Here is a 22,843-nt window from a genome sequence, read left to right on the forward strand (position 1 = left end):
CCATGGAAGAACGTATAGTAGTCTATAGGCTACTTTTTTTTTATTCAAATATAAAAAAGATTGAATACCTCAAAACTGTTCAGAATGCACATGCATGGTTCTTTGTCTGTGCAATTCAATTAATAATATTAAAACTTAACTGATGATTGCAGTGGTTGTTTTTATATTGATCAGAAGGTTTTGTAATAAGGTGTGTGGAATTATATTGGGAAGTAGGTATGTTAGCTTAAGAATGAAGAGGGGAAAGTATACCTGATATATAAAAGGGAAAATCCTTCACAGAGGAAGGTAACTCTGTGGGTTGTTACTGTTTGTTTTGTTTGTTGGATAAGTGGCTTAGCCGTTCCAACCTCAGTCAGGCAAAATCTTGTTAGCTAGTGCTCCGTGTGGAGCTTGGCTTTTCTTTTTACACCTTGTGAGGTGTTGTTTTGTTTGAAAAAAATCTATAAATTAATAAACCGTTCAAATTGATATTGAAGACCAACTTTGGGCTCCAAGCTCTTTATTCGTACTACTGTACACTTATGGCCACTGTACTACACGTGGTGTCAGATTGGGATCAGAGCATCCCCTAGTGACTTGGAGGAATAAGCACTAGTAAATAAAGTCCTCCCCCTTTCCATGGAAGAGGTGCTGAAGGCTCTGTTAACAGCCACCGCAGCTCAACACAAACAGACTGTTGTCCAGAGGGAGACTAATCGGCTGCAACAGGAGCAGTTAACTCAACAGAGAGCCCAATTGGCACAAGCCCAGCAGGAGAGACTGGAGATAGCTGCCAGACTCGACTCCATTGAAGGTTCCAGAGTGAGGGTGACTGACATGAAGCTCACTCACCTGCTACAAAAAATGACCCAGGATAACAACGTGGAGGCATACCTGTCATTTGAGCGTCAAAAATAAAGTGGGCTTGTCTTGTGGCCCCATTTTTAATAGGTGACGCCCAAAGGCCTATCATGACTTTAATGATCTGCTCAAGGCTGAAATCTTGGTCTGGGCAGGCATGATCGCCACATTAAGGGCACAGCGGTTTCATGCCTGGAGTTTCAAACAGGAACAAGCTCTCAGGTCACAAATGTTTGACCTGATCCATTTGGCACCACAGTGGTTGCAGCTCAATGTGAACACTGCTATCAGAGTGGTGGAACTACCAGTGATGGACAGGTTCAGAGAGCCATGCCCCCCCGTGGAGGTGTGCGTGACAAAATGAACTCTCCACACCTGACGACTTTGTTGCTGTCATGGAGCGCTTTTTGGCTGCCAAGGACTTAGCCATTCATTTGAGTGTCACTACAGCAAGGAGTGTCCTACGGTCCCCTCTGAATGAAACAGCACCCTGACAAGAATCCGGGTAAGCCAGAACTGAGGGTAGGGGCTGTGGAAGAGTGGCTGATGGCTGCAAAGGGACTGGGGGTATCTGGGGATTATAGCAGAGCTGTTAATGCACCACTTGCAGACTGCAAGTGTTTTAAATGCAATGAGTTTGGCTACATCGCTATACAGTGTCCTAATGAGACAGAACCACTGCATTGTAATGTGGGAGAGCAAAATTACTTTAGTGTAGTGAGTGTTGTAAATATGGCCCTAGCTGCCCATAACTATAATAAAAATTGTGGTGATTTGAACACAAGCTGAAGCCCTCGCTGATTCCGGAAATGCTATCTCTGTGGTTTCACCTAAATATATGAAGCCTGAGCAATTAGACCATAGTCTTCATACCTGTGTCACCTATGTGCATGGAGATGTTAACTACTGCCCCACTTATGAAGTTAGCATTGAGTTTAAAGGCATACAAAGTACTATGAGAGTCAGAGTGGTGACAAAACCACCACACAAGATGATATTGGGTAGAGACTATCGAGGTTTTGAAGACTTTGTGAAATGGAACAGGGATTTGGCTCCCCTGCAGTAATTGTGTACAGGGTGAAATTGACCCTCATGAGGGCTTGAAGGAGGTGTCCCCCTTCACTGACCATGAACTGCTACAAACTGCCTCTGAGGTGTGTAAGACATGCAAGGGAAAACAAGCTGATAAATATCAATGGAATAAGAACACATTTGAACAGGCTTTGGGATTGTTGGGGAATGGTACAAAAAGGGCTTTGGCACTCAATGTGGGCCTCAGGAAATACTTGATGAGACAGGTGTTACGCCAGCTTTAGCGGAAGGAAATAAACCTGACACTTTTGACCAGTGGGCAGTACCAAGCAGACACTTTGGGAGAGACAAAGCTAATGTTCAAACTCTAGTTATGTCAAAAGTCAAGTAGTGGAAGTAAATGCTCTTTATTCGTACTCCTGCATACACTTACAGCGACTGTACTACAATTTATATTGATTAGTTTTCTTATTATTTGAACATCTCGCATGTTTCTTGTCTGTCACTGTCCCATAATGCAGGGTGGTAAACAATGTGTGACATAATGTGCTAGAATCAGATATAAAGCAGTTTGAAAAAAATTGGGCATGGTGGAGAACATGTTTTGAAACAAAAGCTGTTTTAATATTAGGATTGAGGAAAACATTCAATTTTTCATGAAGATTTTTACACTACATGATCAGGCTATCCTTCAGTAGAATCTATAGCAATAACTGGAAATATGTGGAATTGCTTTTTTTTTGCTTTTTGGTATGAACCTCTTCATTTACAGTTATGAGCAGTATCTGGTTGGAGTGCTGTAAGTGCTGTAGTCAAGTGAAAAATAACAGCAATAACAATACTGATAATTTCTGTTCAGACGCACCTTGGCCAGTGAATTCTTCGCCTGTGCTTGGTGCATGATGGATTTGTTCTACACTAACTCTACGGAGATCTTTGTTGGACCTTATGTGCCGTGCAAAAGGGAATCTGCTAAATTTGTATTCCTAGCAATGGTGGAACTGCTCACTGCAATTGTGGGTTTACCTGCTAACATGACTGTGCTCTGGGTTTTACTGTGCAGGAAACCTGCAGTCTCCTCAGCCAAGGTCTTCATTCTCAACCTCACTATTATGGACACTTTAATTTGCCTCTGTGCACCTCTTGGCATCTTTTATTCCTTGCTTGCAAGCTATTCCATTTTGTGGGACACATATTTCCTCTATTTTTTTTAACCTGGTTGGTAACCCTCTGTTCCTCAGTTGTATTTGTATGGAGCGCTACATGGCTGTGGTGCACCTGATCCTTTTCCTGTACTTTAAGTCGCACAACTTCAGAGTGGCAATCTGCGCCGTAGCTTGGGCCATCACTATAGAAATCCCTGTCTATGAAGTTCAATGAATGTTTGGTTCACGTTCATATTTAATGGAAGTCTACACTTCTCTCTTGCTCGTGGCCATGGTCTTGTGTAACGTGTCCATACTCCGGTCTCTGAGACAGTCAAGCCCGAAGAGAGACGAGATTCACCCCTTGAAAAAGAAAGCTTTCCAGACTGTTTTTACCGCCTTCGTTATTTTGTAGCTGTTCTATTTCCAGCCAGCTATCTATCTTTTACAACCGCAAATCAAAGTTACCATGCTTCACTGTTACCTCATGCCGGTGTGTTCTTCCTTTGCCATTCCATTTCCACTGTTCTATCTGTATAACATGGGGAAGCTGTCATGTGCACAATTCGTTGCCTCACTGAAATCATTTAATGCTATAAATACCCAGTTTCTGTATTCTGATTTATCCCCAAACTTAGTTTTCAGATTATTAAAACATACACAGCTGGTTTCACAGATCCAGATTAGCTCTAATCTTAGACTACCCTTAATTACCCATCAATTAACATTGAATTGTCCATAATCAGGGCTAATTATGGTCTGTGAACTAACCAGTAGCTGTACAGGCAAAATTAAATAAATCAAATACTTTTATTCCTGCCGCAATCCTCGCCAGGAGAAGTGGATTGATAGATGGACTTTTATTCCTAAGCATGAATGAGGAGCCAATTAATTATCCAAAACATCAACTTTCTGTAGTTCAGCTGGCTCCAGGATTATTCACATCCTTGATTCAATATATAAACAGCTGCCTCCAGGATTATTCACACCCTTGATTCAATATATATATGCAGCTGCCTCTAGGATTATTCATACATCTTTTCCAAATTAAAAAAAAAAAAAAAACATGACTGCTCTTTATTAAACTTTGACATTGTTCAAACATGTATTTGCTGTCTGTTATATGATCATGGAATATCTTTCATTTGACATATATTATAAATGTATGTAATAGTTTTTTATGTGTTGCATCTACAGCTGCCTCCAGTATTAATCATACCCTTCATTCAATATATTCAATATATATACAGCTGCCTCCAGCATTATTCATACCCTTGATTCAATGTAACAAAAAGTTGGTTTTAGCCAAAATACAAAAGCAAGTGTACATCTTTTTTTTTTTTTTTTTTGCATAAATACATGCAAACATGAAACATTATAAGACTATCAGTGTTAGATATCGCAAAAAACTTTTCCCTCAAAGTTATTGCATTTCAGTATTAAGGGTGTGAACATTTTTTAACCTTCAGTTTTTGAAAAAAAATGCAAAACATGTTGGACAAATTCATTTAAACCCATTACAGTCTTTGAAGGGTATAAATAATCCTGGAGGCTACTGTATGCATCACATATCAATATAGTAATGCACATTGTACTCTTAATATGATTTTAAATATAAACAAAACAACCAAATGTAATGTTCAAAATTAATATTTCAACTTGATTTGTAAAAGCAAAGATGGTTGTGTGTATTTAGCAGATGAATAAGTCAATAAGGAATATGTTAAATGTGCACACAAATATTACACATGCAGCATATTGTACAGCATTGTTAACCTGAAAAAGATAATAGTGTTGACATGTGTTGTCAGCTTTGTTTTTTTGTTTCCTTTTCTTTATTGAAAGTAAATAAAACTATGAAAACTTTTGAACTTGAGAAACAGTGGTCTGGTCCTAGATGAGTGTGACATATCGCCTTTTTGTTTGATACATTTGATAGAGTTGAGTTACACTGGTTAACACCTCGATGGGACGAAACTTTGCAATGCACAAATGCTTTCTTTTGTATATATATATATATATATATATATATATATATATATATATATATATATATATATATTATATATATATATATATAGTGAAAGACTTGTTGTTCTTACCACTCTGGAGAGTAGCAGGCAGGTAGCAGAGAGACGTAATGAATGAAGCAGCGGCACATAGATTTAAAACAACTTGCCAGGCAACAAAGTATTTATTACAATTAAATAACAAAAAATAAACAAACACAAAACAACCATTCAAATAAAAGACTCTTTCGCTCTGGTAACCGTGCAGCATTCACCGTCGCCATGCTCTCTCCCGAGCATCTGTTCCAGTCTGTTTTTAAATGCGCGCCCGCAGAGACACACCCACCAGCCCAATCAACACAGCTGGCGAGGATCACAGACGGGGCGCGCTCAAACAGCGACTACATTCATATGCAGGGAATTTGCCCTGTCACAATATCTATAAATGTTCACTACCTGACAAAGACTTCGGCTTTGTTTACATACACTTGAAAATCGACTATACAATTCCTATCTTGACCCTAACCACCACAAACACCATGGGGCTAGATGGGATTTTTTTTTTAAACTCTTGTTTTTAATTTTTTCTGCATGTTTTTTTCCTAATTGTAATTATTTTTCTTTCAGTTTTTGTTTTTGCAGTTACACAATTCGTTACACGATATTTATCTAATGATTAAATCAGTAACATGGATCAGCTACAAGGGAATTTATTAAGCAAAACTTTTCATATTAACAAAGGTAGTGTGACAGATAGGACGATTACAGACGAATGTTGTCCCAAACACAGAAATAATTCTCTATGCAAAAAACTTCAGTTTTGGATCATTTGCTCCCATATATTGATAAAAAGTGGAAACATCAACTTTGGAAAACTTGTCTTTCAACTGCATGTAGCATTGCCTTGCAGCTCAATTATCTATTTGAAGCTCCTCTGATACATTGTGCATGTCAACAGAAAATGGTTTGCAGAAAAGTGCAAACTTTGCTTCCAGGTTTCTGAAGTCAGAGAACTGTTGTTGAAATTCCTTTTGGAGTTCAGCAATTTTGCCATTGAACTTTTCTGTGTCATCACACTGTGATGACTTGCACGTTACAATTTTCTCAGCATGCACTAACTGACTGAGGTCAAGGTATCTGAGCACAGCTGGGTCCTGATCCTTGTTTGTTTGTTTTGTCTTTACTGTAATGTCTGTCAGTGCTGCCTGTTATATATAATATATATATATATATATATATATATATATATATATATATATATATATATATATATATAATGATACAAGGTCACTGAATTGAATGTTTTTCTTGAATCGTTTATTAACTTACATGAAAAAGAACTTAGCAAATAAATCAGTACCCTGAAATAAATCAGTACCTGAAAAACACACACTGAGACACAGACACAGGCCCACACATACACACACATACACACACACTGAGATACACACACACAAACACACACACTCAGACACACGCACACCGACACACAGACTGAGACACGCACACACATACCCCGAGACACACAGACTGAGAAACACACACATACTGCAAAACACCTAACCTGGGATTTTTCAACGACGGTTAAGAATTTCTAACTTCTTTTTTAACTTAAAAAAAACATTAACGTGAAAAAACGCTTAATGTCGCTTAATGTACTAAAGAATGCAGCTACAAAGTCTAAATTTGGCACAATATTAGCCCACAAAGAGTACCACATACGATATAAATTATGTGCCGTATATGAAGAGGAAATATATAAAACCCATGTTAAGAGTCGTTTTGCCATAATAAAAACAAGCTTAACGTGGCTTAATGTATCCAAATCTATTGGTTCAAACTCCAAACTTTACAAAATGTTACCTTTTCAAGGATAGAAATTGTGTGTGTGTGTGTGTATGTGTGTGTGAGGTGTGTAGGAATTTTCCTTGTGAAGTAAGATTTGTAATTCCAAAGTTTGGGTTAATAACAATTTATTCAATGAAGCAAAAATAACATCATTCACAGTATGAACCATACTGTGTAAAAACAAGGCAGGTCATTTACAAAAAAACAAGGAAACCTTCCCTCCTATTATACCCCATAAGACACTCCCCATCAATGGGTGCGAATCCCTTTTGTCTGGCTACCTTAGTGGAGCCAACTTGTTGATTGTGATTGTGTTGACTGTAATTGTGTTGATTGTAATTGTGTTGATTGTGAAGTTGATGTGATCACGATGTATTTTTTCTTAGTGCGTGTCAACCCCCTTTTGTTTTTGAGCCTTTTGTCCTACAGTCAAGTCCTCAACCCCCCCACCCCTTTGTCCTAACAGGTGGTTAAATGCAGCATTGAAAACAAAGGAAAAATTGGAGCACTAAGTTAAAATATGTATATATTTTCCAGTGTGTATAAAAGAGAGGGGGGTTTGTACAAAGAATAAAGTTAAATATAAAAGACAGATTAGATTTAGACAAAATTATAGTTTTTAGAAGAGGTGTCAACTAGAATGTTGAGGAAGGGCAATTTGTCCTTCTATAAGTGTATTCATAGCAATTACAGTGTCAACATGGATACCTATAAACATTTTCAAATCATATATTTTTTTCTTCTCACTAAAGTATGAAACATTGTATGTAAATCAAAATATCTGATAATATATTGTGATTTTTGTTTGCATATTGCTGTCATATTCAACCCTCCTGCACATTTGTCTCGCAGTACAAATTAAACAACAGTAAATCCGTTTTTTTTTTCCTTTGCAATTATGTAGCTACCTTTTAAAACCATCTTAATTTGGAAATTAAAGAACCATTATTATTTCTCATGGCTCTAATTAGAAATGGCATCAATTACTAATTAGGAAAGTGATGATGTTTAAAAAATGTAACAAAGCCACCAACTAGGAATGCACAACAAAAGACATGTAGAAGCATAATTTCAGCCAGGTGGAAGTAAAAGATTTTAACAAACAATTATTAACTAAAATTAACAATTCGGGAAACAATGTCAATTTCTTTCCAGTTTCATGGTATCGTGCATAAATCCACTGTTTACACCTATAGCTGGTGGTCCCCCACCTTAGTTGTAGGCAACTGGGAAATGTAGGTGTCTAGGGCCGCCGCATCAACAATGAACTGCGCTGTAGACTTTTTAAAAACATTAACTAGGTGTCACAGACAGTGATCACACTTGTAAGAAGTCATTCAAAGTCTGTCTGGATCATCAGCTGGCATCAAGCATTTCTTACGAAACCAACGTCTGCAAGAGACACACAAGCTCTGAATATCCTGGTGTTGTGAATCCCCATCACGACTATCTGTGTCACATATTGTCCAGTTTTTCTGATGACCGATTGCTGACATTAACTCATTTAAAATAGCAGGTCCATCTCCCATTTACCCTGAGATTTTTTAATGTACATTCTGTTGTTTGATTGGTGTTGATGTTTCTGGTTGTGGTGTCTTTTCTGTGACTTCTGAAGCACACTGTTTGTGAAGAGCTTTCTTCTGTTTCCTTGTCACTGGCACTTTCATTATCATGTGGCATGGTAGGAATGCTGTCCAGGACATTGTCAGTCAGAGATGAAAGTGAAGAATCCGGGGCACGAAGGACTTCATAATCATAGTCCTTTGCTCATGGTTTCATCCTGCCTGATTTTTTCTCTCCCCCTTCCTTTCTTCCTCATTAGAGACAGACTGTATGTCTTTTTGGTGGACAAATGCAGACCTGTTGCCATCTCCACAGCAAGAATGTGATAGCATTTCCCTGCTATCCCTCACAACACTGACTTTTTCATTTGTAGGACTTTTTACTACAAACACCATCAGGGTTGTATTGAAACTTACCAGGCCCATTTCAGTAATGGTTTCAGCCAGGGATGTGTTTGTCATCTGAAACATTGGCTTTTTCTCAACAACACATGATGCCCTGTTAATGTACTCTTGATTTGGTGGATTATGTCTTCCAAAGGTACAAACTGAGGAATTTTGATTGCACTAGAAACTGCAAGATATGCAGACCTCCTTTTCAAGATGTTTAAATTAAAAGTGTTATTTTTTGTAGAGATTGATGGTAGTATCTGTTTCGTGCGTTTCAGACAGTGGGAAAATTTGATTCTTCAATCAGTGTGCAGCGTTTCAATCACGTGAACAAACAGAACGTTTGATACTGGGTCAGGTGATGTATGAAACATCTGCTCAACCATGCATTTTTTAACCCTTCCCATTCTGGTTATAACTGACTGTGCTATAATAGTAATTATAAACGGTGGAAATACATGCAATCGGTTTGCCATTTTGTGAAGTTAGTATCGACACATTATGGTTGACTATTTAAAAAAAAAAGCTTTCTAATGGCAAAACAACGCTTAACGTAGGTTTTATATATTTCCTCTTCATATACAGTCACATAATTTATATCGTATGTGGTAATCTTTGTGGGCTAATATTGTGACAAATTTGGACTTTGTAGCTGTATTCTTTAGTGACGTTAAGCGCTTTTTTTCGCGTTAAGCGTTTAGAATACCCCCTTTTCTCACTTTATGATTTTATTTTGTGATTATTTAATTATTGTCAAAATAAACAGCCTGCTCAAAAATGTGTTTTAATATTAGCCTTTAATAAAGGAAAATGGCTGCTTTCATTAATTTGCATGCATCTATTTCAGTGCAATTTCATTGTAATAAGAAACATTTACATTTTATTTCAGTTTTTTCATACAAAATAATGTTTTCTCGGGCGAGTAAAAAATATATTAATTTTGATTCATGTACAAGGGTTACTCTTAAGATGCAGTTTATGATCCAGATCCAGGTTATGATCCAGATCCAGTTTATGGTAAACTGTGCTGCATGACTCAGAAACTTGGCTGTCAACTGAGTCCCAAAAACTGGGCTGAATTAAAAAATTATCTACAAAGCAAAGCGGCCCAGAATTTGAGACGTAAATGAAAACAGGGGCAGTCTATATTTAAAACGGTGATTACATTAGAGATAAACTAATGTATCCTGTAACAAAATAGTGTATATTAAAATACACCGCGCAAACGATTACAGATATATGCTGTTAGGAAGAAAAAAGTACACCACTACAGAAAAACCAAAAAAAAAAAACTATTCATTCGTGTATAACATGATAATTCATATAAAGTAATAACCCATAGTTTGTTATATTAGTACAGCAAAATACCACCTCTATCTCTTTCTCTCTCTGATCGTAATGTTAAAAATGCCTGCAAGCTTTTCCACTAGTGTGAAGACGTATTCATGTGTGAGGCATGGACCAATCAAAACGCGAGACTGTTATGCGGTTCCATCCCACAACCGGGCCTGCGTCACGCCTCTCTTCCTTGTCTGTTTGTCAACGAAGCCCCTCCTTCTCATGGTGACGCTGAAGAGCTCAGACAGAGGACCAATGAAAACGCATTGACTTAGGCGGTTCTGGACCGAAAACGGGCCTAAATCATTTTTTTGGCAAATAATATGGCCAATCAAATGTTCCATTAAACATCAAGACTCGCAAGTAACCAACCAGAAGCAAAGCACACGTTCTGCCCCCAGAACAAGTTTGGTTTCGAAAAACTCAGTTGAGCCGGACGCATCGTTTGCGGCGGGTTTGAGTTTTGGAGATTAGTAGCAGGTGAGTTGTTAACCATTTCATAAAATCCTGGATTTATATTTGTCAGTGATATAAGAACAAGCAATTAAAGTAAATGCGTGCTTTCATAATATTACTAACCTGCAACTAAGCAAGTGTAACAGTTTGGCGATTCAATGAATTGTAGCGCTTACTCTAGTAGACTACTTGTACGAGAGCAGCCTCTGTGTGTGTGTGTGTGTGTGAGAGAGAGAGAGAGAGAGAAAAGTACTTTTTCTGAACATTTCTGAAACGTTAGTATAAACTAAACGTTGATAATGTAGTCCATGTTTAAAAAACAAACTTTATAACGTAAGGACTTTTTTCAAAAAATATTTCTGCCATCTGCTTCAGGGTTAAACCGAAAACCGAATTTGCAGGAGTGTTTTTGAATAGACGCATGCGCAATCAGTAATTTAAATTAAACATCTACATGTTTTGTGTCGATTTAAAAGTGAAATCCACTGTTAGTCAGATCAGAATAATTCTCGTATTTTTAAATCTACCTTAAATTCTGAAATACCAGATTGCGATATTTAAGCGCAATTGGATTTCCAGGTTACAATCTTTATGGGTGATCTCGATCGAATTTTTATGTTTTGAAAACAGACTTTCACAATTTAATCCAGATTAAAAAGTAAAGGGTTGGATTGTAGCACGGTGGTCTTGGGGGGCCTGTCTGTATGGAGTTTGCAAATTTTTCACGCTTTTTTTAATTTCTTTATTTTTTCGGGTACTCTGGTTTCCTGCCACAGTCCGAAAACATATTGGCTAGGTTGATTAGGGTCTCTAACTTGTTCCCTAGGGTTGTTAGTTGACCTGTGCTGAACTAGCCCTGCCCAGGGTTTAGGGTGTGACAGTGTAGTCCAACCTTGCACCTTTTGTCTGCCAGGTTAGGCTCTGGCTCGTCACAGTGGAATAGCTCGGATTTACAAACTGCTGGAAGGCAGGAATTTCTATTGCATTTAATAAGCATTAATTAGCATTTAAATAATCAACAATTATTTTTTAGTACACTTTTTACTGACAAAGTGTACGAACAGCCAGGAGCAAAGTATGAGTTCAAAAGAGAGAAAAGAACAACTTCTTAATTAGAGTGGAATATTGTAGAAGATATCCAGCTTGTTCTCAGCCATTACAATAAAGCAACTTCTGGTTTTTAAACCGAACCTGGTAGCTGAAATATAGTTATTTTCTTACACTGCACTTGGGCAAGCGCTTTTACTGGATGTGCCTATCAGGAGCTCCCCACTTAAAGGTCTTTGACAGCACTTTTTTTTTTTTTTGGCAGCTACCAAGCAGAACCCCATTTGATGCCATGGACAGTGTAAAGATGGAATCTGTCCCAATTAAAGAGGAGCTCCCTAAACTTGATCTGGTCCCCATTAGACTGGAGCTCTCTGGACTGGCTTCCCTCGCCATTAAACAGGAGCTCTGTGAGATGCAATCTGACACCATCAAGCCAGTGGTGTCTGGAATTAAAGCTGAGCGCAATGAATTGGAAATCTTCCAGACAGAAGAACCAGTTCCTATGAATGAAGAGGTGCTGGAAACTAATTTAGTTGGTGGGGTTCATAGATGTTCTTTGCATTTTTCACAAAATGTAAAAAATACAAGTTCTCTGCCAAAATGCAAATTCCACATTTTTCCACAGTATTCCCTTGTAATCAGATTTCTATGAATCCTGGGGATTAACATCTACTTTGAGCAATCGAACAAACCAGTCAATTGTTTAAATAAGTTGATCAACACAAACGTTTATATGATTAAAGCATCATTTAGTAATTTAAAAATTACTTATTTTATTCTGTCAATCCTAATTTTTGTACACTGCAGTTTGTTTGTTTTGAACTTTGGCTCCCTGCTGCAGATGGGTTGAACCATATTTTTTTTTTTTTTTTTTTTTTTTTAAGAACTGTACCATTATCATCCATTACAAATATAATAGGGTGTTATATACTGTTCTATTTAAAATGCAGTGTCTGTTGTGGCATTGCAGTTTACACACAGAGGAAAATCTGCTTCAGCACTGGTGTCCTGGGGAAAAAGTAGATTTGGTCTAGAATTTAAAGGGGGGGGGGTTCCATTGATTCTAAGGTTTATGCATAGATCACTGTAGTACTACTGTCACATCTAGGGAATTAGTAGGGTGTTACATACTGTTCTTTATAAAATGGGCATTTTAAATAATCTATCCTGATTGGTCAAAACAGGTCACATGGGGGTGTTGATATTACAGCATATTACCATGGGTCAGCACTTTTTTTTTTTTTTTCAAAAACTGGCAAATCACTGGCAGATATCCATACACTAGAACTTAAAAACAAAAACAGCAGACATATTGGAATTTATCGCAATAAACATGAACAACGAGATTAATGTAAATGTTGAACTTTTCGGAAACCGAACTGTACATGAGTTATTGAATGAATCTGAATCAGACACCAATGATGAATTGAAGTAGTGGAAAAAAAAAAAGCAAAAATATTCAAATAAATTCAAAACTTGCCATTCTGATCGCTCTGTTCCTTCTCCCTGAACTACGGTGTTTCCCTATTCCGTTTTGAAAATAAATAGCTTAAAAAATATCTCAAACTTGCAGCTTTTCACAAAAGATTTGGGTCCCTCTTAAAAGAGATTTTGGGGTTAAAAGATGTTTTGTTGCCATTGCTCTCGCTATCTGTTCTTCGGTCTGCCTGCCTGCTGCCACTGAACCTACCCCCTTCGCAGCTGTGTGATCTGATGCTGAACATTTATAAATTTATCTCGATAGTTTCTGCCATACCTTTTAAATGTGTCCACGGACGATGGTATCGTGTCTTCTGCTGTACCCTGTATTGTTTTAAATTGTTTCTTAACTCTGGCCAGTAGTTCTCCACAGTACCGAGCTGTAAATTGCAAAGTCAGTTTGATAAGTGACCGGGAATTCCATGCAAATAACGTCTTTCTCGCCACTGTGAAGCTGTAGCACAAATCTTGTATGCATATTAATCTTTTTTTCCTTTTTTTTTTTTTTTTTTTTTTTTTTCTTCTGACAGCTACCAAGCAGAACCCCATTTGATGCCATGGACAGTGTAAAGATGGAATCTGTCCCAATTAAAGAGGAGCTCCCTAAACTTGAACTAGTCCCCATTAGACTGGAGTTCTCTGGACTGGCTTCCCTCGCCATTAAACAGGAGCTCTGTGAGATGCAATCTGACACCATCAAGCCAGTGGTGTCTGGAATTAAAGCTGAGCGCAATGAATTGGAGATCTTCCAGACAGAAGAACCAGTTCCTATGAAAGAAGAGGTGCTGGAAATGGTGCATATTAAACTGGAGCCCCTGAAAGAGGAGGTACACTTGAAACCAGGGAAGAAAGTATCTGAAGACTTGAAAGCAGTCCCTGCTGAGCTGGGTGCGGTTCGCCTGCGGGATTGTAGTGTGGTGCTGGAGAGAATCTACGTGAGAAAGCAAGGCTCTGGAGAGGAAGGTTCTCCCAACAGCACAGAACGAGGTGGACAGGAAGACGGGAGCTCATATTCAGAGTGCAGTCCAGCAGGTGAGTGACTGAGTAGCTGTGACATTGTCATTCTGCACTGAGTGATGACCACAGTGTGACTGAGAGGCAGAGAACAGATAGCAGGGCTTCACATTAGCATCCGGGTTCATTTCACATACTTGTTTACACTGAAGTAAATCACTGTGTCTGTAGCGGCACTGATGCAGTATGACTTTGTGTCAATGGGAAATGCTAGTAAAATGCAGGACACTTTATTCTGCTACTCAACCGTCTCTCAAGGTGGTTCAGTGGCGGCACAATACCGGTACTGAAGCAGATTTTTCTCAGTGTAAACAGACACCACATTTTATATAGGATAGTGTGTAACACCCTATAATATATGTAATAGATGTTACTGGTATCAGAGGTGCCGGAAGGACTGGACAAGTGGGGGGGGCCAGCCAAATGAGAAATTTCTGAGGGAGTTAACTACCACGTCATAACAGCTACCTGCTGCATTGTCACTTCGAAGTTTCGCTGATCAGCACTCACTACTGCATAAAACGACATAATTGAGTATAGCTACTACAGCAAATAACTTCTGTCACCTCGTTGGAAATAAAAATCACAGGACAAAACATTCTCAAATACACCAGTGGTGCAATCGTGAGCTTTTTTCTTTAGATTAATCATGTCGTCATTTTTTAACTGTAGCCTAATCGATGTATTGATTATTCAAAATAACAAAAACATAGTTTCGTTTTAACAGAAGAAAAAAAAACCTGTGCCAAATAGTTCAAACATCTATGCACAGCTTATATTTAAATTAGGAAAGAAATACAAGGGACTTTTTTTAAGACGTTTTAACAACTGAAAACAATACGCATGTGTCCACATCAGAGGTCCCTTTGTATTAATAACATAAAAAATACTGTATTTAACCAAAGTAATTTTCAAAGCAAATCAAGCATTAAACATATTGTAAAGGTAACTTACAGTAACGTAGAAGTCTGAGTGGCTTAGTTCATTGTTTAATCAGCTAGTCTTCTGTCTTGTCGGTAGGAGGGGTAATTTTTCCATATTTACAGAACACTCAAGAAAATGCAGAACTAGTGGGAACTATATACACGCAACTAAAGTTTAAAATGTTCAACAGTCCAATTCAGTTAATCCCATTTTCCAAAAAAGCTATTCCCGTCATCACTAAATCCACAAAAAGACTTGGCAACTTGTACAAGGTCCAAAGCATCAGTCATGTCTTTATATACGTGTAGAAACATTACATGATTCATGCGCTTTTGTGTCCTAGTAGATCTCAGGTAGGTTTTAATTCTTCATATTGCTGAAAAACTTTGCTCTTCAGTTGCATTGGGCATAGGGATTGTCAGATAGAGGTGAATGAGTTTATCAACTTCTGCAAGGAGTTGCCGTGCCCCCTCATCAGCTCCAAGCATGTCCACAATAGTGGACAGTTTCGTCACTTTGTTTATACTTGATGTCGTCTTCTGTGTGAATGCTTAAAAATTGGCTGAAAACATACTCGGGTGAATATGGAGACGATGAAAATCAAAGTCACTAGTATATAAACTGCTGATTTCATTCGGAATTTCAACAGTATCTCCATTGGCAGCTAAGATCACAAGATTCTCGATTTGCTTAAGTACTTTCAGTGTTTCCTGATTAAACCTTCTATCCAGCTCACAGTAAAGAATGTGATAAACATGTGGTACACTTCCATCATCAATGCGTCGAATCCGTTTTGGCAGGGATGGCGGATTGGTTAGCTCTTTTGTAGCTTTCAAAGCATCTGCATACAGTGCAGCAAAGTAGGTGTCGGAGTGCATTCTAACAAGTGTTCCCGAAGGGTGGCAGTGCAAGTCACTGTAGTCTCGGCAGTAATATCCTTTGATTGTAACGCTCTAGCTACTGTCTCACTGGCAGAAAAAAAACTTTCAGTACAGAGAAGGTGTTGAATTTTTCCATAAGAGAAATCGGTCCTGGAGCTTTTTTCACTGCTTCTGCTTCTCCACCATCAATGACAACAGCGCCCAGGGTATTGAGGGTTGCTTGATAATTTTCCAGCATTGACCAAATAGCTGGTGTTCTTGCTGTCCACCGGGTTTGACACAAAGGTTTCATGGACTCGTGGCTGTCTAGTATGAATGATGCCTGCATGGTTTCAAATAAGGCCAGTCTTTTTGCAGAGGCATGGATTGTATTGTGGACTTCATGAACTGCTTCAAAGGCACTTCTAACCATTAAGCAACTCTTTGCGGCTTCTTGCAAGACAAGGTTGAGGCTGTGATTTAAGCAATGAATCGATAATGCTTTGGGATTTTCTTTCTTCATTAGGGTAGCTACACCAGCTGTTTTTCCTTGTAGGACACTGGCGCCATCGTATGTCTGTCCGCGGATGTTTTTCAGGTCTAACCCCATTCTTAACAGTATGTCTTTTATTATGCTGTTAAGAGACATTGCACCGGTCTTCGAGCAATCATAGAGTCCAACAAACTCTTCTGCAACCTTGTATGTATCAACATAATGGACGGCAAACACAAGCTGTTCATGACCACTTAGATCCTTGGTTTCATCAATAACTACAGAAAATATTTCAGACCTTTTTGACATCCTTTGTTAGTTTAGAAGAGGCCTGGTCGTACATTTCTGCATTGATAATGTCATGTGAATTGTGCATTTCTTATTCCGCCATTGCTCCATTTCTTTGTTGTTGTCGAAACGAGCTGCAAGTTGCTTTGATCATCTGAATGTCCCCTAACTGCCAGCCCTTGTCTCATAAGATACTGGATACATTTTAGTTGCTCTAAAAAAACAAGCTTGCTCGGCTTCTTTCTGTTGTTGCAGCTGAGCATCCACATTCACATTACAAGTGTAAGCGTGTACTTTATAAACTGATTCCCTGTGATAATTCGATTTCTTGTGCTCATTAAGTCTTGCTGGACAATCCTTCCAATTATTCATGCCAAGTTTTCTTCAGGTGATATGCTGCAGTAAGGTAGCTTATAATCTACAGCCAACGGATTACTTACTGTTTTGGTGGTAGACGAAGTTGAAGGCTCCGTTATGGTATTCTGTTCAACTGGAGCAGAATCACTCTGTTCAGGCAAAGACTGTCGTCTTCTTAGATGTGCCATCCTCTTCGTTTCTTTCAGCATACAAATGTTTGTCTGCTCTTGTTGCAGCGATCGGCTTATAAAAATTCCTCAAAACCATCTCCACACATTGAGGGAATTGATTTTGTATATCTATATATATATATATATACTTTCTGTGTTCATATATATATATAGAAAGATATATATATATATATATGAGAATCTCGTTCGGTATCAGATTAGCAATATATATAATAGTATATTATTATAATGTATATTCCATTACCGTCATATAAGGAGGGTACTTTGGTATCAAATTTAAATAAAACACAACTCTGGATACAGAAGGTGATTACGGCCCATTTAAAAAGTACATTTCTGTAAAAATCACTACATTTGTCAGAGAGTTGAACACCCCTTTTTGAAAATATACTATTGTCTTTCCAACGGAAGTTTGAATTGATAATTATAAACAACATCTCGCTAACTTGCACCCAAACCTAGTAGTATGGAAGCTGGTTTAAGCAATCTGAGCTTATAGCATTGTGAAGTTTGTCACATATGATTTATTAAAACGCTTGATTTGTGGATGTATTGGACTTATCTGTGTTTTGGAAGAGTGATGAGATTATGTGCATTTTATTTTTGTTTTTTGCTCTCACTGTAAAAAGTGGGTGGGCTGTTTTAAAAGTGCGTGGGCAGTGGCCCGTTGGCCCACCCGTCTCCGCCGCCTATGACTGGTACAGTACTAAAACTTCCTTATTTTTTCATGTTCTGAAAGCTGGTGACAGGGGGCTGAAGTTGGAAACAAATTGTCTGACCAGCGTAGGCGACTATATTGTATATCACAGGTTGGGTAATAAATAGCTTAAATATTTAATTTCACCTCAGAATATCAATGATAAAAACACAAATACTGTTAAATACCATATGTTAACAGAATTTCTGCTTTATATTTTAAAACAAAGTTTAATTTATTAGAATAAGTTAGTGACTTCTGGCTAAAATGGTTTATTCTTTAATTAAAATACTGTAGCCTACTGTTTTACTTGTATCATTATATGGCACAAGAAGTTTGAAACAAGCTGTCAGTTTAACTTGTCTAACTAACATACTGAAACGTAATTTGCCGGTAAGCTTTATGTTTTATGCTCTTGCAGATTTGAAGAACAGAATTTGTTTAAAAAAATAAAAAATAAAAATTAATCCTGATTTAATGTGTGTAACATAGTGTATTCTTTCGATCTTCGCTTTACCTTCTCTCAGCATGTCCTGCAATCTTTTCATGACCCATCTACTGATATTCAGCAAATATGCTGAAAAGTATTACAATGGGTAGCACTGTGGTCAGTGCGACTACAGCGCAAACATGTTTTAACACTGGAATATCTGCCTTCTATGTAAATGGAGATATGCTGCCAAATTGCAGCTGAACCTGTAATATCACTGTGTGTAAATGCAGCTGAACCTGTACTATCACTGTGCAAATGCACTGAGCCTGTAATATCACTGTGTGTAAATGCACTGAGCCTGTAATATCACTGTGTGTAAATGGTAAATTAAAAATTAAACAAGTTAAATCCAACCCAGATATAGAATGCAGGTAGGTTAGATGTACAGCACAATAATAATGACAATGACACAAACTTCTAAATTATTTAATAAATGTACATTAATAGCAATAAGAGCCTGTCATTTTCATAAATAATTGTTACTGTTTAACCTCAAACTTGTAAACCACAGGGAAGTTATAGCCCACCGGTATTCATTGCAATTCTATTATAGTTCTTAGCAGACGCCCTTAGCAGGCGACCTTTGCTTTTCTAAAATTGTAAACCTTAGCTTTAGTCATTGCATAGCTCCCCCTACAATCTCCCTATCCTAATCCAGCTGATCAGGCTAGTATTGACAGGTAGGTACCCATTGCAACCCTTTTTGAAAAATGATAAGCAATAATCGATAACACCAGCAAAAGCACAGCACAAGAAAAAAAAACAAAAAACACTTATTTTTTTATGAAATGACAAAATGAGGAAGGCACAATTGCTGCATTTCTTACATAAAACAGTCTCTGATTTTCTCTCCTGTTTGTCTTTTCTAGGTTCCAGTCCAGCAGTTAAAGCAAGGACGGGTGGTGGAGAACATTCAGATTGTGGGATTGGTGCCACCCAGTTAAGGAATTTAAAGATACTGAGTGGAGAGAAATTTAAAAATACCAGCGGAGAGAAACTGTATCACTGCTCTGACTGTAGTAAGAGTTTCACTCAGTCAGCAAATCTTGTAATACACCAGCGAATTCACACAGGAGAGAGGCCGTATCGCTGCTCTAACTGTGGGAAGAGTTTCAAGGCATCAGGGCACCTTTTGGCACACCAGCGAGTTCACAAAGGAGAGAAACCACATTGCTGCTCTGACTGTGGAAAGAGTTTTAGTCACTCAGGAGACCTTGTGATACACCAGCGAATTCACACAGGAAATAAACCCTATAGCTGCTCTGACTGTGGAAAGAGTTTCATATCATCAGGACACCGTACAACACACCAGCGAATTCACACAGGAGAGAAACCACATTGCTGCTCTGACTGTGGAAAGAGTTTTAGTCACTCAGGTGACCTTGTGATACACCAGCGAATTCACACAGGAGAGAAACCTTATCGTTGTTCTCACTGTGGGAAGAGCTTCAGTCGGTCAGGAAATTTTGAATCGCATAAGCGAACTCACAAAGGAGAGAAACCATATCACTGTTCTGACTGTGGGAAGAGTTTCAGTCGGTCAGAACACCTATTACTACATCAGCGAATACACACTGGAGAGAAACCATATTGCTGCACTGACTGTGGGAAGAGTTTCAGTCGATCAGGACAACTTGTAATACACCAGCGAATTCATACAGGAGAGAAACCTTATTACTGCTCTGACTGTGGGAAGTGTTTCAGGGATTCAGCAGACCTTGTAAAACACCAGAGAATTCACACAGGAGTAAAGCCGTATCACTGCTCCGACTGTGGTAAAAGTTTCAGTCAATCAGGACAACTTGGAAAACATCAGCGGGTTCACACAGGAGAGAAACAGTTTCATTGCTCTGACTGTGGGAAGAGTTTCAGTTCGTTAGCAAACCTTGTTTCACACCAGCGAATTCACTCGGGAGAGAAACCGTATCACTGTTCTAACTGTGGGAAAAGTTTCCGTCACTCAGCATCCTTTGCTGTACACCAGCGAATTCACACAGGAGAGAAACCGTATCGCTGCTCTCACTGTGGGAAGAGTTTCGGTCACTCAGCATCCTTTGCTGTACACCAACGTATTCACACAGGAGAGAAACCGTATCGTTGCTCTGACTGTGGGAAGAGTTTCAGACGGTCGGGACACCTTGTTTCACACCGGCAAATTCACACGGGAGAGAAAAAAAAAAAAATGTAAATAGTGTTCCTGCATAAAAGTAACTTTTAACCATTTTGCTCCGCTTCCTGACATTTCAGCACAGCAGTGTTCTGCTGAATAGTGTGGATGCCCGAGCTGAGGAGACAGTCAGACATGCTCCCAGAAAAATTCAAATTAAGAATTACTAGTGCAACGACCTCGCCCTTAGCACAAAGCCAATCACTATGGAGCGATTACCTCCCTATATTAAATATATCCCATGACAAAAACATTGTCAATGTAAAAAAACAAGTTAGAAAAACAGCCATTTAAAGGTGATGTCAAACACAAAAATCCAAGTTAGGAGACGCAATTAGGCCAATATTGTCAAGCATCAAACAAATAGGCACAATTGGAAAGGTGCTGGGGCCCAAGATTCACACAGTTCTTGCTTCACACTTGGCGCCTTCATTTGATTGCTTCGCTCCACTTTGTCGCACCACTTGAAATGCTCTTTGCATCTTGAAGTGACTGAGACACACACATTGTAATAGAAACAAGAGACTTTCTGATTGGATCAGAATCTTTTTTTTTTTTTCTTTTTTTTAATTATAGAGCTATTTAAAAAAAATTATATGTCCAAACTACAAAGTAAAATGCACAATGCAAATTTAGGACACTGAATGTAAATGCTCTTATTTGAATGGTCCAAAAATGCTGAATCTACTGCTATGCGCTAAAGCTGTATAATAGAGCAGCTCTCCTTGTAAACCTTTTAAAGTAGAAAACAAACTGCTGTTATTTTGTGTAGAATGGCACAAGGCAGCTGTAATAGAGGAAATGCGAGTGTGCTTTTAGACAGTGTGTTGCTGCTAGTCCCACCCTGTGCAAATTCCAAGAGTAAAACCAGGTAACGCAACAAGCAGGGCACAAGCTAAGCAATGAGCTGTATTTGATTAGGAGAATAAAAGCTGTTTAATTTGACTATCTCCGTCAGTCTGGATTCTTATTATAGAAATCAAATTTAAGACAACAATATACAGAAGTGTCATGGGTGGAAGTTGCAGATGTTGAGATGTTAGTCAGTGTTTTCCAGCATCACTATCAGCAGCTCCTTCCTTCAGACACAGGCCACACTGGAGTGTTTAGATGACTGGGTGTGAGGAGCGTTGTGTTAACAATGGGAAACTGGAATGTCTGGGGAGCTCACTGCTACTGCCTATTTCAATTGTCTTATTTCTGTGTATTACATTATGGACAGCAGAGGTGCTCCTGACTCCCTCCTGTGGTGCAGTTTAGCAGGACACTGATGCTGTTTCAGGGTATAAAAACACAGAGAGGGATTCAATTAAACACTAAGTTCACAGTTTAATAGAAGCATGGATTAGTTGTCTTTGTATCTGTGTTCTAAGCGCTGCACTTGTGTTTCAATAAGTGTCACAGACAGTTATATGAGATGTAAGCTGTGAACACAGGTGGGACTTGATAGGGTTGGGTGACTCACAGTACAGTTAGATTATCCATCCTGTAGTTTTATGTTTAGCCTCTCTGTCCTTTCCTTCACTGTAGGAGGGGCATTAGAAATCTGCCTGTTCACAATGAACTGGCCCATAAGTGTTGAGACTAGAAGACCAGGTGGGTAAAAAGGATGAAACAGGAGGTGAGACAATGAAGAATAAACTGCCTTTAATAACACTGATGTGCTGCTCCTTCAGAAAAAAAAAAAAAAAGAATTCATTCAGGACCTTATGAACTCCTCATTTAAATAGTTTGATGTAAATTGAGATTAACTCCTTTTATTACATCCGTTATAGCCTGATGTAAATTAATATAGTATTAAATATGTTTTTCAGTATGTAAGAATAAAGTGTAAAATGCTATTTAAAATAAGATATGGTTTGTTCACTACAATTAACAGTACCTCCTTTGTGTCTCTTACCCCTTTGGACTTTTCCACATTTTATTGTGTTACAACATGGAATCAAAATGGATTTAATTATGTGTTTTTGCCACTGATCAACACAACAAAAAGTCCATAATGTCAAAGTGAAAAAATCTACAAATTGTTCTAAATTAATTACAAATACAAAACAGAAAATAATTGATTGCATAAGTATTCACCCCCTTGAGTCAATATTACAGCCATGATACAAGGTTGTCCTGGAAGAAAACTTGCTTCCTTCTGCTCTGACAATGTTCCCCAACTCTGAGGATTGGTTTTTCCAGCAGGACAATGCTCCATGCCA

General features: G+C 38.3%; 1 protein-coding gene across 2 annotated transcripts in view; it reads left to right on the top strand.

Annotated features, from left to right (window-relative positions):
• The window catches only part of LOC121297900 (zinc finger protein 271-like), a 148,005-nt gene extending 125,419 nt beyond the window's left edge, over positions 1–22,586 (top strand). The window contains exons 1-4 of one of the 2 annotated variants that reach the window (XM_041224525.1): positions 10,432–10,647; positions 11,936–12,187; positions 13,683–14,184; positions 19,339–22,586. In XM_041224525.1, coding sequence (XP_041080459.1) covers positions 11,963–12,187; positions 13,683–14,184; positions 19,339–20,657 — 2,046 coding nt within the window. In that variant the 5' untranslated portion in view covers positions 10,432–10,647; positions 11,936–11,962 and the 3' untranslated portion in view covers positions 20,658–22,586. Of the gene's footprint in view, positions 1–10,431; positions 10,648–11,935; positions 12,188–13,682; positions 14,185–19,338 lie in introns of those variants that run through there. The other variant, XM_041224523.1, reaches the window with a different exon arrangement.
• The last annotated feature ends 257 nt before the right edge of the window (positions 22,587–22,843 follow it).

The sequence above is a fragment of the Polyodon spathula genome, chromosome 23 (assembly GCF_017654505.1).
Source record: "Polyodon spathula isolate WHYD16114869_AA chromosome 23, ASM1765450v1, whole genome shotgun sequence".
Classification (NCBI taxonomy): Eukaryota; Metazoa; Chordata; class Actinopteri; order Acipenseriformes; family Polyodontidae; genus Polyodon; species Polyodon spathula.